General features: G+C 43.2%; 1 protein-coding gene across 7 annotated transcripts in view; it reads right to left on the reverse strand.

The window, feature by feature from the left end:
• Positions 1 to 512: 512 nt before the first annotated feature.
• The window catches only part of LOC124137724, an 83,986-nt gene continuing 69,786 nt past the window's right edge, over positions 513 to 14,712 (reverse strand). For all 7 annotated transcript variants that reach the window (XM_046504152.2, XM_046504158.2, XM_046504153.2 and 4 more), the window contains 10 exons: positions 14,204 to 14,260; positions 13,284 to 13,462; positions 11,600 to 11,752; positions 10,327 to 10,528; positions 9,483 to 9,572; positions 7,900 to 8,072; positions 7,026 to 7,211; positions 5,774 to 5,850; positions 3,050 to 3,154; positions 513 to 1,151 (listed from right to left, as the gene is read on the reverse strand). In XM_046504152.2, the coding sequence (XP_046360108.2) occupies positions 991 to 1,151; positions 3,050 to 3,154; positions 5,774 to 5,850; positions 7,026 to 7,211; positions 7,900 to 8,072; positions 9,483 to 9,572; positions 10,327 to 10,528; positions 11,600 to 11,752; positions 13,284 to 13,462; positions 14,204 to 14,260 (1,383 nt within the window). In that variant the 3' untranslated portion in view covers positions 513 to 990. The remainder of the gene's footprint in view (positions 1,152 to 3,049; positions 3,155 to 5,773; positions 5,851 to 7,025; positions 7,212 to 7,899; positions 8,073 to 9,482; positions 9,573 to 10,326; positions 10,529 to 11,599; positions 11,753 to 13,283; positions 13,463 to 14,203; positions 14,261 to 14,712) is intronic.

Here is a 14,712-nt window from a genome sequence, read left to right on the forward strand (position 1 = left end):
CTCAACGCATCAAAGGTACTTGACCATGTTTAATCTTCACGTACTGTTCACCATTCACATCATAAAGGTCAGACTGACCTCGCTTACGTCCACCAATGACCTCGATTCATCACAGGTACTTGACCATGTTTAATCTTCACATACTGTTCACCATTCGCATATTAAAGGTCAGACTGACCTCGCCTACGTCCACCAACGACCTGGATTCATCACAGGTACTTGACCATGCTTAATCTTCACATGCTGTAAACTAAAAACACAGGTCCAACTGACACATCCATCCATCACGTCTCTCGACACATCAAAGGTACTAAACCTTGTCTTATCTTCACAAGCAGTTGACCACTCACACACACTGGTCAGTCTGACCTCACGCATCCCTCCTGTTCACCAGACCATCCCCCCTCATTGTGCGCTGTACATCCCTCACCGCACCAAGTGCCGCAACATCACTCCAGCTGGTATCACATTCCAGCACACAATGTACAAATACTGATCAAGATTTTCACAGAGACTTTGACATAGGAACAAGATCCAGCCGAATCTTGGGAGAACAAACAATCAAGAAGCAACGTTACATCCACAGGAAGCTTGAATCCACTGATGCTCAACATCAACAAAATAATTTCACATAATCAACATGAAAACATTGTCATGTGTGTTTGATATGTAAGTTGTGTGCAACTCAATCCTCAGTGATACCACTGCGACCAGCACATCACATGACATGTCAAAAGACTGTCCCAGGTCACATGACTAGTTTGTACACAGTTTCTGATCACATGACATTTAAAGGATGCCCCTCTTGGCAATAATCGTCCTCATGTGCTTCACTGCATATATGATGCAAAACTTGAAATCATGAAACATGCAGCACATGACCTCATCTGTAGCATCTGTAACTTAATCATGAAATGTCGGATGTGGATGCTTAGCAGCATCCTGAAATCGTGTCTCTACTAATTTGCATTGTCAGTGATAGTCCCGTCACTATTTGGCGGCTGTTTCTGTGTACTGTTGTGACGCCAACAGCAGCCGGTACCTCAGGCGTAGATTGCGGGATCGAACGTGCGAGTTCATGATTTCCTCTGTGTAGCATGCCGGGAACCAGCCTCGTTCTCCATCCCGAATGCGCTCTCCCTCGTACCAATCTGTGTCAACAAAAGAGTGAGTGAGTGAGTATGGTTTTACGCCGCTTTTAGCAATACTCCAGCAATATCACGGCGGAGGACACCAGAAATGGGCTTCGCACATTGTACCCATGTCGGGAATCGAACCAGGGTCTTCGGCGTGACGAGCCAACGCTTTAACCACTAGGCTACCTGACCGCCCCGTCAACAAAAGAGGATGTATATCAGAAAAACACATACAGACACAAAGATGTGAGAGTATTCAGTGAGAGAGTTGGGTTTAACACCGCTTTTAACAGTATTCCAGTAACATCAGCTTAATGTGGGAGGGAAGCCCGAAGTGATGCAGGTCTCAGACGTTCACCACAAGCACAGGAATGGTGCTGACAAACCTAGAAACATAATCGGGGCGATCCGGGATTCGAAGCCACAATCATAGGTTTCTGGCGTGCCCAAGGGACGCAACTCTGCACAGCGAATTGCAGCGCCTTAGACGACTGGGCCACCCGTGCCCTCTGTGAGAGTATTGTCTTACCTTAATTTGAACAATATTAAAGTTATATACCTCCACCTAGATTAATGTAGCAGGAAAACCATGAGGAGACACAGACATTAAACACTGTCGTGTTACCCTACACAGTGAATACCGTATTCGATGTAATAAGCGCCCCGCTCCAATAAGCGCCCACGGCAATATTTGCTAATATATTGGCTAGTGCACAATCCCAATTGGCACCCCTTCCGATTGATCGATGTACACAAGACTTATTTTTTCGCGAATAATAATAATAATGTGTTATATGCACCCTTAATTAGGGGCAATTAAATTCTGGAAAAATATATCTGTCGTAAAGAAACATTTCAGGCTGTCAGCATAAACCACGAAACTTATCTTTCAACTGTTTCTAACAAGAGGCCCCTATTTCTAATTTTGAGAGCGCCCGGGGCGCTTATTACGTCGAATACGGTAACTGTTTGATTGGCTATCTAGAAGTTGGCAAATAAGTAAGAAAAACATTTAACTTCATACAGCCATGACAGAACTGGGCATATTGAATTGCTAGTCCCTTAAAAATACAAACTGTATTCAAAGAATATATTCCGAGCTGGCTTTTACATTGGTTGTAATGATAAAAATCTATCATTCTTTCTGGACCGTTTATGAATTTGAAATACATGTCTCATGTGGTACACAGGTGTATCTTCATGCTCAGATCATCATGACTACCATATTGTAGCACATTGACTTGAATGAGCCTCAGTACTAATATTGCTTAGTAGGTCTTTGAATACAGACTGATTGGCATTTAGAAGCAATACACAGAATTTATGGATGTCAACTTCTTTATTGTGAGGAACTTAATGTTTCGGAGTATATACTTACTCCTTCATCATGTGAGTAAGAATATTCTCTGATGAAGGAGTAATCATATACCCCGAAACGTTGTGTTCCTCATAATAAAGAAGTTGACATCCATGAATTCTCTTCCTTCGGAATATATCATTGAATAATAAATATTGTTTAAAGACACAGTCAGCAATATTCCAGCTGTATGGCCGCAACCTGTAAATAATTCAGTCTGGACCAGGCAATCCAGTGATTAATGTGAGCAATGATCCATGCTGTCGGGCACAAGGAAAACCCAGTCCATTAAGTCGTCTCTAACGACAGGCATATGTTGCTGGGGACCAATTCTAACCAGAATCCCCAGGGGAGCCATAAATGTATGAGTGAGTGAGAATGGTTGTACGCCGCTTTTAGCAATATTCCAGCAATATCGTGGCGGGGGACACCAGAAATGAGCTTCACACATTGTACCTATGTCGGGAATCGAACCCGGGTCTTCGGCGTGACGAACGAACACTTTAACCACTAGGCTACCCGACCGCCCCTCATAAATGTACGAGGAAGTACTCACGGTCCTCAGTCTTCTTGTAGACGTTGACCACATCAGACTCCTCCAGACTCAGCTCGTCCGGTTCCTGGGCCACGTACTTCTTGACACACTGCACCTGGGGACAGTCTGCAACACAACGAGTGAGTGAGTGAGTGAGTGAGTGAGTGAGGGAGGGAGGGAGGGAGGGAGGGTGGGTGGGTGGATGGGTGGGTGGGTTGATGAGTGAGTGAGTCCCTTCTATGTCCCTTCTACTAACCAATCAGGTTCCACCACTCATAACACTTGCATTTACTTCAAACAAAATGATGGCACCCAGTCAAAACGATCTGATTGTAATTGTAATAAAACAGGTCCTACCTCGCAAAATGCATCAAACCAGTTTAGTGCCTTGATTAAAAAACATGAAAAGATTTGAAAAATATCTATCAACGCCTAGTTTATGGAACACATGCTTTGCAAATGTTGCAATGGTCCGAAATACACCACTCAGACACAGTATACTGACTACGAGTCGACCAGTCCTTGTTTTAGCCCCGTAATGCCGAGACAGGGTAACAACAAGTACCATCTTTTAACGTCTTTAGGTATGACGCGGCCGGGGATCAAACCCCGGACCTTCCGCTCTCCGGGCCGACGCTCTACCACTAGACCACGGAGGCGGTCTTACATATCTGAAATCCATGAAAAAGTTCATAGTAACACTGAGATCGCTTTGCGAAATGTGGCCTTTGACAGCATCTTTCACATTGAACAATGTCCAATATAGCAATTAAGCAGTAATATCACCATGGAAACACCAAAAACTGGCTTCACTAAATGTATGGATTTGGGGAAGTAGATCATGCCCATACTGTGTCATGCAACACCTCACCCATATACATTGTCCAAGGTCAAATCTCACAGGCTGACCAAAGGAGTGAGTCAGTCAGTATTGTTTGACCATCCATCACCTGCATACACATAGTCAACCTCTAGCACCCTGAACACCCACCCACCCTCCACCCCAAGCACCTGCAGCCTCGTCATGTCACTGGGTTACACTGATAACGATGGTTCACTCACAGTTTTCTACCGGTATACTCTGCAATACTGACATGGCCTTATGCAGTACCCATCCATCACCTGCATACACCCAGTCAACCTCTAGCACCCTGAACACCCACCCCCACCCCAAGCACCTGCAGCCTCGTCATGTCACTGGGTTACACTGATAACGAAGGTTCACTCACAGTTGTCTACCGGTATACTCTGCAATACTGACATGGCCTTATGCAGTACCCATCCATCACCTGCATACACCCAGTCAACCTCTAGCACCTTGAACACCCACCCTGAACACCCACCCTCCACCCCAAGCACCTGCAGCCTCGTCATGTCACTGGGTTACACTGATAACGAAGGTTCACTCACAGTTGTCTACCGGTATACTCTGCAATACTGACATGGCAGCATCATCTAGCTAAAGAAGATAACTGTACAAGCAGATGACTTTTCCTCTATAATGAGTGAGTGAGTGAGTTGGGTTTTACACCATTTTTAGCAATATTCCAGCATTATCACAGTGGGGACACCGGAATTGGGCTTTACACAATGTCCCCATGTGGAGAATAAAACCCAGGCTTTTGGCATGACAAGCAAATGGAAAGTAATAAAAAATATAACTATGTTTCAGACTTGAAAAAAAAGGAATTGTCTGCCATTACATTGTTGCAATAATAAAACAATAATAGTCTTTATATACAGTCAATACTTGATTTTATGGATATAAAAATCGACATTTGGACTTTTTTCTCGTTCAATGTTGTTCTTTTCAGGTTCATAAAAACAGTCCTTTATTATATAGAGAATCTCACCCAAGTGTCTTTGGAAATCAAATATATCAACACGAGTTGATCAAAGCGGAAAAACTCCCAGGCTTGATACATGTATTTGATATCAAAAGTCACGAGGATGAGATTTTATTTATCATGCAACATCATTCTTCCAACTCTTTCAGTTTGTAGATAGGGTTAGCCTCTATGCTATTCCGCTGAGGTGGGTAGAGTTATTATACAGTTAACCTCTATGCTATTCTGCTGAGGTGGGGTAGAGTTATTATACAGTTAACCTCTATGCTATTCTGCTGAGGTGGGGTAGAGTTATTATACAGTTAACCTCTATGCTATTCTGCTGAGGTGGGGTAGAGTTATTATACAGTTAACCTCTATGCTATTCCACTGAGGTGGGGTAGAGTTATTATACAGTTAACCTCTATGCTATTCCACTTAAGTGGGGTAGGGTTATTATACAGTTAACCTCTATGCTATTCCACTGAGGTGGGGTAGAGTTATTATACAGTTAACCTCTATGCTATTCCACTGAGGTGGGGTAGAGTTATTATACAGTTAACCTCTATGCTATTCCACTGAGGTGGGGTAGAGTTATTATACAGTTAACCTCTATGCTATTCCACTGAGGTGGGGTAGAATTATTATAAAGTTAACCTCTATGCTATTCCACTGAGGTGGGGTAGAATTATTATATAGAGTTAACCTCTTTGCTATTCCACTGAGGTGGGGTAGAGTTATTATACAGTTAACCTCTATGCTATTCCACTGAGGTGGGGTAGAGTTATTATACAGTTAACCTCTATGCTATTCCGCTGAGGTGGGGTAGAGTTATTATACAGTTAACCTCTATGCCATTCCACTGAGGTGGCCGGGGTAGAGTAAAGACATGGACAAGTGTGGTATTTGGGCCACTCACCCCAGTCTTCATAAATTCTTTCTGTTTCTGACGTCTGTACTGGAGTCACGGCATCAATCCATCGAGTCCTGTCGCTCCTGGAAACCAACATTTCGGGATTAGAAGTGAGGTGCTGTGAGGTCCAATGGGGTTTAACATCGCGTTCACAATTATTGCACTCATAAATCTACGCAATTTTCCAAGTTGCAATGATAAAATGTCCAAGCATAATTATTATTATTCTCATATTAGGGTTATTCACACGGCAACTCATTCACAGGTGAGGAAATCTACAATGTTTATGATAATAATATAATATTTTCCTTATTATGAATAGTTCGTCACATGCCAAAAGAAGGCCTATAGATTAATCTTCAATGGAACAAATTCATAAACACTGAAAACAAATGAGTGAGTGAGTGAGTATGGTTTTACGCCGCTTTAAGCATTATTCCAGCAATATCATGGCGGGGGACACCAGAAATTGGCTTCACACATTGTACTCATGTCGGGAATCGAAGCCGGATCTTGAAAACAAATGAAAAAGAAGACGTAGAAGATTTAGAGTGAGTGAGTTGGGTTAAACGCCACTTTTAACAGTATTCCAGTTATATCGCGGTGTGTCAGCTTAATGTGGGAGGAAAGCCCGAAGTGATGCAGGTCTCAGACGTTTACCACTTCGGTGAAACCCACGAGTACGAGTATGGTGCTGACAAACCCAGAAACATAATCGGGGTGAACCGGGATTCGAACCCACAATCATAGGTTTCTGGCATGCCCAAGGACGCAACTCTGCACGGCGAATCGCGCCTTTTAGACAACTGGGCCACCCGTGCACCCAAAAGATTTAGAAGCTGGTAGTACATAAAAACATATTTGTCACATTTCTGGGTTACTGTTTGAGACACAATAAAGTTGCTATCCAATAAATTTTGTGTCCTTCAGGAATGACAACTTTTTTAGCTTTAATGACTCAATCATAGAGTAAACACAATTTATGTAGAACAACTTTAATACTGGAAAAAGCGACGTCTTGCTTGACAACAGTATAAGTATCTATACCGAAATGTTGCTTTTTAAAGTATTAAAGAAGTTGTTATCAATAAATTGTGTCTTCTTTGTCATCCGTCAACTTCTAAGTAATGCCTATCAAACGACTTAACAAGAACTTTAGCCATGTTCCTCAAAGAAGTTCTCATCCTAAAAAGAAAAGATTTTCTGATAATAACATCATCTGTTACAAATATTTCCGCCATGGTCCCCCCCAACTTACGCTGATGCACATGACAGCACCATCTCGACCTGCTTCTTCTCGAAGTTCTCCAGCATGACGAGGAGGAAGAGGTTTTTGCAGCCATGGGGCACGCCCTGGGGCAGTAGGCGACACTTCTCTACGTTGTCTATTGCCTCCACGTGGAGCGAGTTACGTTGGCAATAATCAGTCACAGAGTAGGAGTTGCTGAAAACAGAAACTGTTTGTTAGACAACTGATTTCAGATGAGTTATTACAGGAAAGACTTCTGTCACCGTTGCCAATTTGTACTGTGTCAACACTCAAAATGGTGCAGTGTGCAACCAAACATCATATAAGAAAAAGGGTTTTATTGCAAATGTTGGGATTGTGTATGCGCTTGTAATGTGTTTCATTTTTTATTACTTTATAGACGGGATATATACATTTGCCTTTTGAAGGTTTTTACAGGGTGGTCACTTTACCCCACTCAGCAATATTCCAGTTATATGATGGCGATCTGTAAATAATCGAGTCTGGACCAGACAACCTAGTGATTGACATCATGAGCATCGATCCACGCAATTGGGATACAATGACATGCATCAACCAAGTCAGCGAGCCTGAGCATCGGATCCCGTTAGTCATCTCTTACAACAAGCATAGGCGCCTTTTACAGCAAGCATGGGTTGCTGAAGACCTATTCTACCCCGGATCTTCATGGGTCTTAAGATTAATAGCAGAAATTACTTAGAGGGAGTGAATGTGAGGAATCAAACCCGGTCATTTAGGGTGACGAGTGAATGCTTTAACTTCTGGGCCACCTCTCTGCCTACATGAACGGGTTGCTGAAGATCTATTCTACATGTAGGAGAAATCAATCTCCATGACGACAAAACACATAAATCCATCCTACCCCTTCTTCTTGGTGACCATCACCATGTCGTTGAACAGGAACAGGAAGGTGTTCTGTTTGCTGGGGCCTCGAAACGCCTTCCCAAATGGTATGCGGCTACTGGCATCGGTGCTGATCCGAGTTAGCTCCCCTTGTTTCACGATGTATCGCGATGATGAGATAAGCGGGATTTCCTGCACAACAAACACAACATTAACTCAGGCAATAAAGTCTCTGTCTGGATGACTTTTGTTTGTTTTGTTTGTTGTTTAATGCCGCACTCGTTGGGCTTGGTGCCCTCAATATCATAGGGTTCAGCAAACCACTGGTAGACAGTCCATGCTGTCAGGGTATAATAGCCAGTGAGTTTGGCTAAATGGCACTTTGAACAGTTTTGTTTTATACAACCATGTCAGCAAGCCTGACCATCCGATCCCGTTACAACAAGCATAGTCGCCTTTTACGGCAAGCATGAGTTGCTGAAGACCTATTCTACCCCGGATCTTCACAGGTAGCCTTAATTACATATGAACCCTAATACTGAAATAGGATTGGATGAGGTACTGCTGATGCAATGTGAAAGTTTAACTTACAATGATCTCCGAAAGAAATATATAAAAGATTATTTAATAGCAATGTCACCGATAAACGCCTTTGTAGTTATGCTGACGACAAAGAACGAATCAAATATATTAAATCTTTCTCTTTATATTAAGCATGCATTAGCCAAAAGAAATGAATTAATCAAACAACGTGTATATCCCAATGTGTAACAAATGTAATTGTATCTACATGCGTAACTCTTTCTTGTATATGGGCCGGTGGCCTTTTGTACAATAAACTTCTTTGACTTGACTCGCTCACTAATACTGAAATTATTGAGCAACAAACTGCTTTAACCACTAGGCTGCTCAAATGAGGTGAGGTGAAATGGGGTTTAACGTCGGGTCCAAGATTATTGCACTTATATAGCGACGTGCATGTACGTGTGTGTGGCTGCTTGTACTAGTCTGGACTGATGCCGATTTATAGTGCTAGCACACTGAGATACTATGCTGCAGTTTAACATGAATACCCCACTCAGACACAGTATACTGACTCCGAGCCGACCAGTCCTTGTTTTAGCCCCTTAATGCCGAGCGCCAGACAGGGTAACAACAAGTACCATCTTTTAACGTCTTTTGGTTTGACGCAGCTGGGGATCGAACCCCGGACCTTCCGCTCTCCGGGCGGACGCTCTACCACTAGACCACGGGGGCGGTCTGCTGCTCAAATTCACCACTGACAAAACTGTCATAAAGTACACTGATCCAGATGGTACCATTATAAGGGAATTCCACCGGACATAAAAATTTCCAGATAAACAAATCAGAGTAACGTTGCTATTTGTAGAGGTTCTCAACAAAGTCATCCAGAAGTTTCCAGACTAACGCGACGCAGACTAACGATGTTTCACTATATAAAAAATAAATCGTCAACACCAAAGAATAACCAGCCTCCATTATCCTCCAAAACAGATTCCACTGGGTGTAAACAGAGGTGAAAAGTATATAAAAGAACACGGAACATCAGCGATGACACCACGTGTAAATAAATAGACCGACCTTGACCTTGAAGTCGAGCTGCGACGCCAGGATACACATCTGTTCCGTCTGCTGCATCTTCTTCGCTCCATCATTGCACTTCCGCACCACCTGCACACCAATGTCAAGTGAGTGAGTGAGTGAGTGAGTGAGTGAGTGAGTGAGTGAGTGAGTGAGTATGGTTATAGCAATATTCCAGCAATATCACGGCGGGGGACACCAGAAATGGGCTTCACACATTGTACCCATGTCGGGAATCGAACCCGGGTCTTCGGCGTGACGAGTGAACGCTTTAACCACTAGGCTACCCGACCGCCCTAAATGAGTGAGTGAATTGGGTTTTACGCTCACCAAAGTGAGTGAATGTTGTCATGACAACCAAGAAGTTGTGCAGTCTTGGATGAAAGCAAGAGCAATGACAACTGTCATCAATGGATGAAGCCACACAATTTGATCACACATTTTGCACACCCGATTATCAACAATCAGTTACCTCCACAGAAACAACATGGGTCTTCACAAACAATGTAGATAGAAGTCTTAACAACTGCAAATTGTCATAGTAGAATACACATGATAACGATGTAATGTTCAACTATGTAAGGGAGGTAAGTCTCATGATTTGTTAGATGTTGACCACTAAACAAGTTTTATGAAAACAAAGCGGAGTGTGGTTTATTATTTTGCCAGAAGCATAATAATGATGGACTGCCCAAAGGACACAACTCTGCATATCAAATTGCAGCGGCTTAGACGACTGGGTCCCCATGGCCCATCACCTACTGAGGACATTCACTATTGCACAATCACCACTGACTCACTGACATGAGTCATATTTGTGTCTTATCATCATCGATCCACTCACCCTGTGGAGATTCTCAAGAGCCCTCGCGGAAGACTTGTGTCTCAAGGTGCCTGGTTCCAAACGATGACAGATAGCATCCACCAATAGCGGCAGCCTGGTGATTCTCTGCATCGGCAGCAACAGGAATGACGACATCGGCAGTGACTGGCACTCAGGATTACGCTCAAGACGACGCACAGCTTCTATATACTCTACGCGTTTCCTGAAAGGATGTACACTGATTGTTAATTCAATTCAATATATTATCGGTCAGCTTACTTGAAAACTTCTTTTCTTTTCATCATAGAAGGCAGGGTATGAAACTCCCCAAAATTTCAGCCAGACCACAGGACTGGCTAGCTGAAATACTTGCCAGCCCTGACCAAAACCTGCCTGCCCACTATAATCATATGTTTCTCAGGATAAGCTAACGGGGTTTCTTTTTGGTTACATTTTATCATTCATCTTTACATGTGAATTAATGCTTATCATTGGGAAATATTTAGAATATTTTCACATATGAAATATAACCTGACCGTCGGGCAGGGGGATTTGAAAATCTGGCAGCCCGAGTTGAAATCAACCCGTCTCGGACGGTCGGGCAGGCAGGTATTTCGAACACTGTAGAAGGAATTTTTTATAGTAAACTGTCAATCATTAACAGGAAGGAGTCAGCAATATAAAAATGTCATTTACCTTGAACTTCATTGTCTACAGTAATGTCCATCACTGTTTGTCCACGGTCCAGTCTGAATCCTAATTGTCACTGTTGTGTAAGGTGTGTTTACATATTGTGAGCGCCAATGTGCACACGCTATTACGCCATGCGTCACGTGCCCCAGCATCGGGAGTGACGTCATGACAATGTACTTGAGACGTCTTGTTGCTTGATGTTCCTTCCAGTTTAGGTGCGGGTCGTACAAGCACCTGATGTACAGTCTTACAAATACACGACAGTCACTGTAATATTTTAGTGACATTTCATCTGTCAGTGAGTGAGTGAGTGAGTATGGTTTTACGCAGCTTTTAGCAATATTCCAGCAATATCACGGCGGGGGACACCAGAAATGGGCTTCACACATTGTACTCATGTCGGGAATCAAACCCGGGTCTTCGGCGTGACGAGCGAACGCTTTAACCACTAGGCTACCCGACCGCCCCCCAGACATTCTAGAGTTCCATCAGACCGAAATATGTGAAATTGACTTCTCCTCCTATTTCCAGGCAAATAATAATCCCTGAAGAAAATGTAACCAATGCAAGAAGTTCCAACATTTCCCTATTGTCCACCTACTTCAATGTGTCGAGCATGTGCTCCTGGAAGCGCTGGTTACTGGTGTAGCGTACATAGGGCTCGAAGTTCTTGATGGAGTGGTTGAAGATGATATCACAGATGTCACTCAGCACACAGTTGGACTGCCACCTCTCCTCCAGGTCAGCAAGGAATCTGCAGATGAGAGTGAGTGAGTGACTGGGTGAGTGGGTTGATGGGTGGATGGGTTGGTGAGTGAGTGAGTGAGTGAGTGAGTGGGTGGGTGGGTGGATGGGTTGGTGGGTGAGTGAGTGAGTGAGTGAGTGAGTGAGTGAGTGAGTGAGTGAGTGAGTGAGTGAGTGAGTGAGTGAGCAAGCAAACGAACGAACGAATGTTAGATTGGATGTGAACCACATCAGTGACACAATCCAGCAATTCTTGCCCTGGGCAGAACCATTGGAACATCTTCTAACTCCTACGCACAAGGTGTCAGATTAAATGACGCTCTGTGCAGTCCAGCGGATCCTTGCACGGAAAGGGACAAAACTCGGAAGAACCATTGGAAAACCTACCCTCCCCCTACCCACAATGAAATGAGTAGAAATCACTGTAAATCAAGTTAAGTAATACACACACACGCACCTCTCCTATAGTAGAGAAAGTGTTCCTAAACTTTGAAAGAATCTATGAAGTAGTTCTCAAGTTATAGCTTGCACAAATGTTGAAGTAAAAAAACATTAGGTTCAAAACATGTAAAAAATCATATTTTCTCAGAAAATCAACATATGCACTACACCTCTTCTACTAGTATGAAAACTGTTCGCTTAATTTGAAAAGAATCCATGAAGTACTTTCCAAGTTATAGGTCGCTCAAATGTTTAAGTAAAAAATGATTACACTGAAAAATCAGAAAATCCACATATTTCAATCAAACTTCACACTGCACACATCCTATTGCAGTAGTTTTCAAGTGATAGGTCGCACACAAAAATGTCCTTGTAAGGACAGAGGGACGGATGGAATACCTTGGTATATACCACCAGATAAGCGACATCAAGAATGGAATTTTCCAGACACCTTGCCTTCGTTTTTTTTATCTACTTGAGCCAAAGAAAACACAACAGTGAGTAACTCCACTTTCCCATGTGAAACGTACGTGAACGACACATGGTCAGCCTTATGGACACCAAATGCTCATTTCTTACATCAACTGGGATACCAACATGGGGTTCAACCCACACCCCGCTGCCCTCTGTAGTAAAGTGAGTGAGTGAGTGAGTGAGTGAGTATGGTTTTACGCCGCTTTTAGCAATATTCCAGCAATATCACGGCGGGGGACACCAGAAATGGGCTTCACACATTGTACCCATGTCAGGAATCGACCCAGGGTCTTCGGCGTGACGAGCGAACGCTTTAACTACTAGGCTACCCGACCACCCCCTCTGTAATAAAGAATTCACATTGGTTTTATAGTAGTCACATAAGGGACCAGTTCAAAAGTTTGAAGTTATGCCTCAAAACATATGCAATTAAGTTATTTATTTGACATCAAACTTTTGAACTGGTCCCGAAGACAGGCTGATCAGTCAACAATACCATGCAATCTGCCTGACCATTGGGTCCCATTTAATAGACTTGCACAGGCTACTTGGGACAAGCTCCACTCTCGAAACCCAAAAGATTACTGTTTTAAGGTTCACTTCAGTTAAAACCCACTCATACATACTTTTCACTAGCATCTCTAATAGCACCGATGTTGGAAAAGAGAACCTGACGTTCCCTCTTTGTGACGACACAGCGGTCGGAGTGGTCGGCAGAGAACTCCGGCGCTATCAGGAACACCGTGATGAGGATGTTCAGACTCTTCATGTACGACGCCTCCGATGTAATGATCTCAAACATCGCCTGTAGAAACAAAAACAGAGAATAAAGACATACCCGCAGACAATGGCACAGTTAGCGGTCACCTAAAAGTTCTGATTCACTCACAAGGTCACAAGGTCATAAGGTCATAAGGTCACAAGGTCAACCATCATTCATCAAACCTGTACAGTGAGTGAGTGAGTGAGTATGGTTTTACGCCGCTTTTAGCAATATTCCAGCAATGTACCCATGTCGGGAATTAAACCCGGGTCTTCGGCGTGACGAGCGAACGCTTTAACCAGTAGGCTACCCGACCGCCCCTACAAACCCGTACAGAAAAACATTTACATTAGAAACAGTTGTAATTACCAACAAGGGCAGTTCATAAAAATCATATGTGCCCTAGGGTCATATGACATCACGAGACAACAGTGTATTGTTTCCGTCATCAGGACGGCATTGTTGACATCATTCGAATCTTATTGTGACGTGAGGTCGGAATGACGTCACATTATAAACAACGTCATAGCTGAAGATTGTTGACGTCATTCGACAAATTGCGACTTGTTGTCCTTTAAGGTAAACACTAAAATCTGTCTCGGTATACTATGTTTACAACACTCGTCCTAAAGTCTGGTATTTACCTCGCTATCGCTTGGGAAATATCTGAATTTATTTATGTCATTTCACTTAGACTAACATTCTAAGATGTGCAATATATTGTTTGTCAGCGTGTGATACGGGGAGGCATTAATAAGATAACGGTTATAGTGCATGACTCACTTCTTGCAGTTTCCTTTCTTGCGGTTCCATCTTGTCGAGCACCCCCTTGTCCACAACCTGAAATATAACATGCCATATAAGGACACCTGTTTGTTGAACACCACAGTCAGCAATTTCAAATACATATCACAGAGAGCTGTGAATACATTTGAGTTTAGGCCTGACAAACCAGTGATTGATGTTACGGGCAGAGTTCAATGCTTTCAGGGCACAAAGACAAGCTATCAACAAAGCTTGTGTGCCTGACCACTCAATCAGTTTAGTTGCCTCTTACGAATCCACACAGAGGCCACATCATGATGAGGCCAATATCTACTCATATGACGACAGATCCATGATCCGGGTTAGGATAGGTCTTCAGCAACCCATGCTTGCCGTAAGAGTGAGTGAGTCAGTGAGTGAGGTTTTACGCCGCTTTTGGCAATATTCCAGTAATATCACGGCGGGGGACACCCTTAATGGGCTTCACACATTGTACCCATGTCAGGAATCGAACCCGGGTCTTCAGC

This window comes from Haliotis rufescens, unplaced genomic scaffold, assembly GCF_023055435.1.
Source record: "Haliotis rufescens isolate VD_foot unplaced genomic scaffold, xgHalRufe1.0.p SCAF_29, whole genome shotgun sequence".
Classification (NCBI taxonomy): domain Eukaryota; kingdom Metazoa; phylum Mollusca; class Gastropoda; order Lepetellida; family Haliotidae; genus Haliotis; species Haliotis rufescens.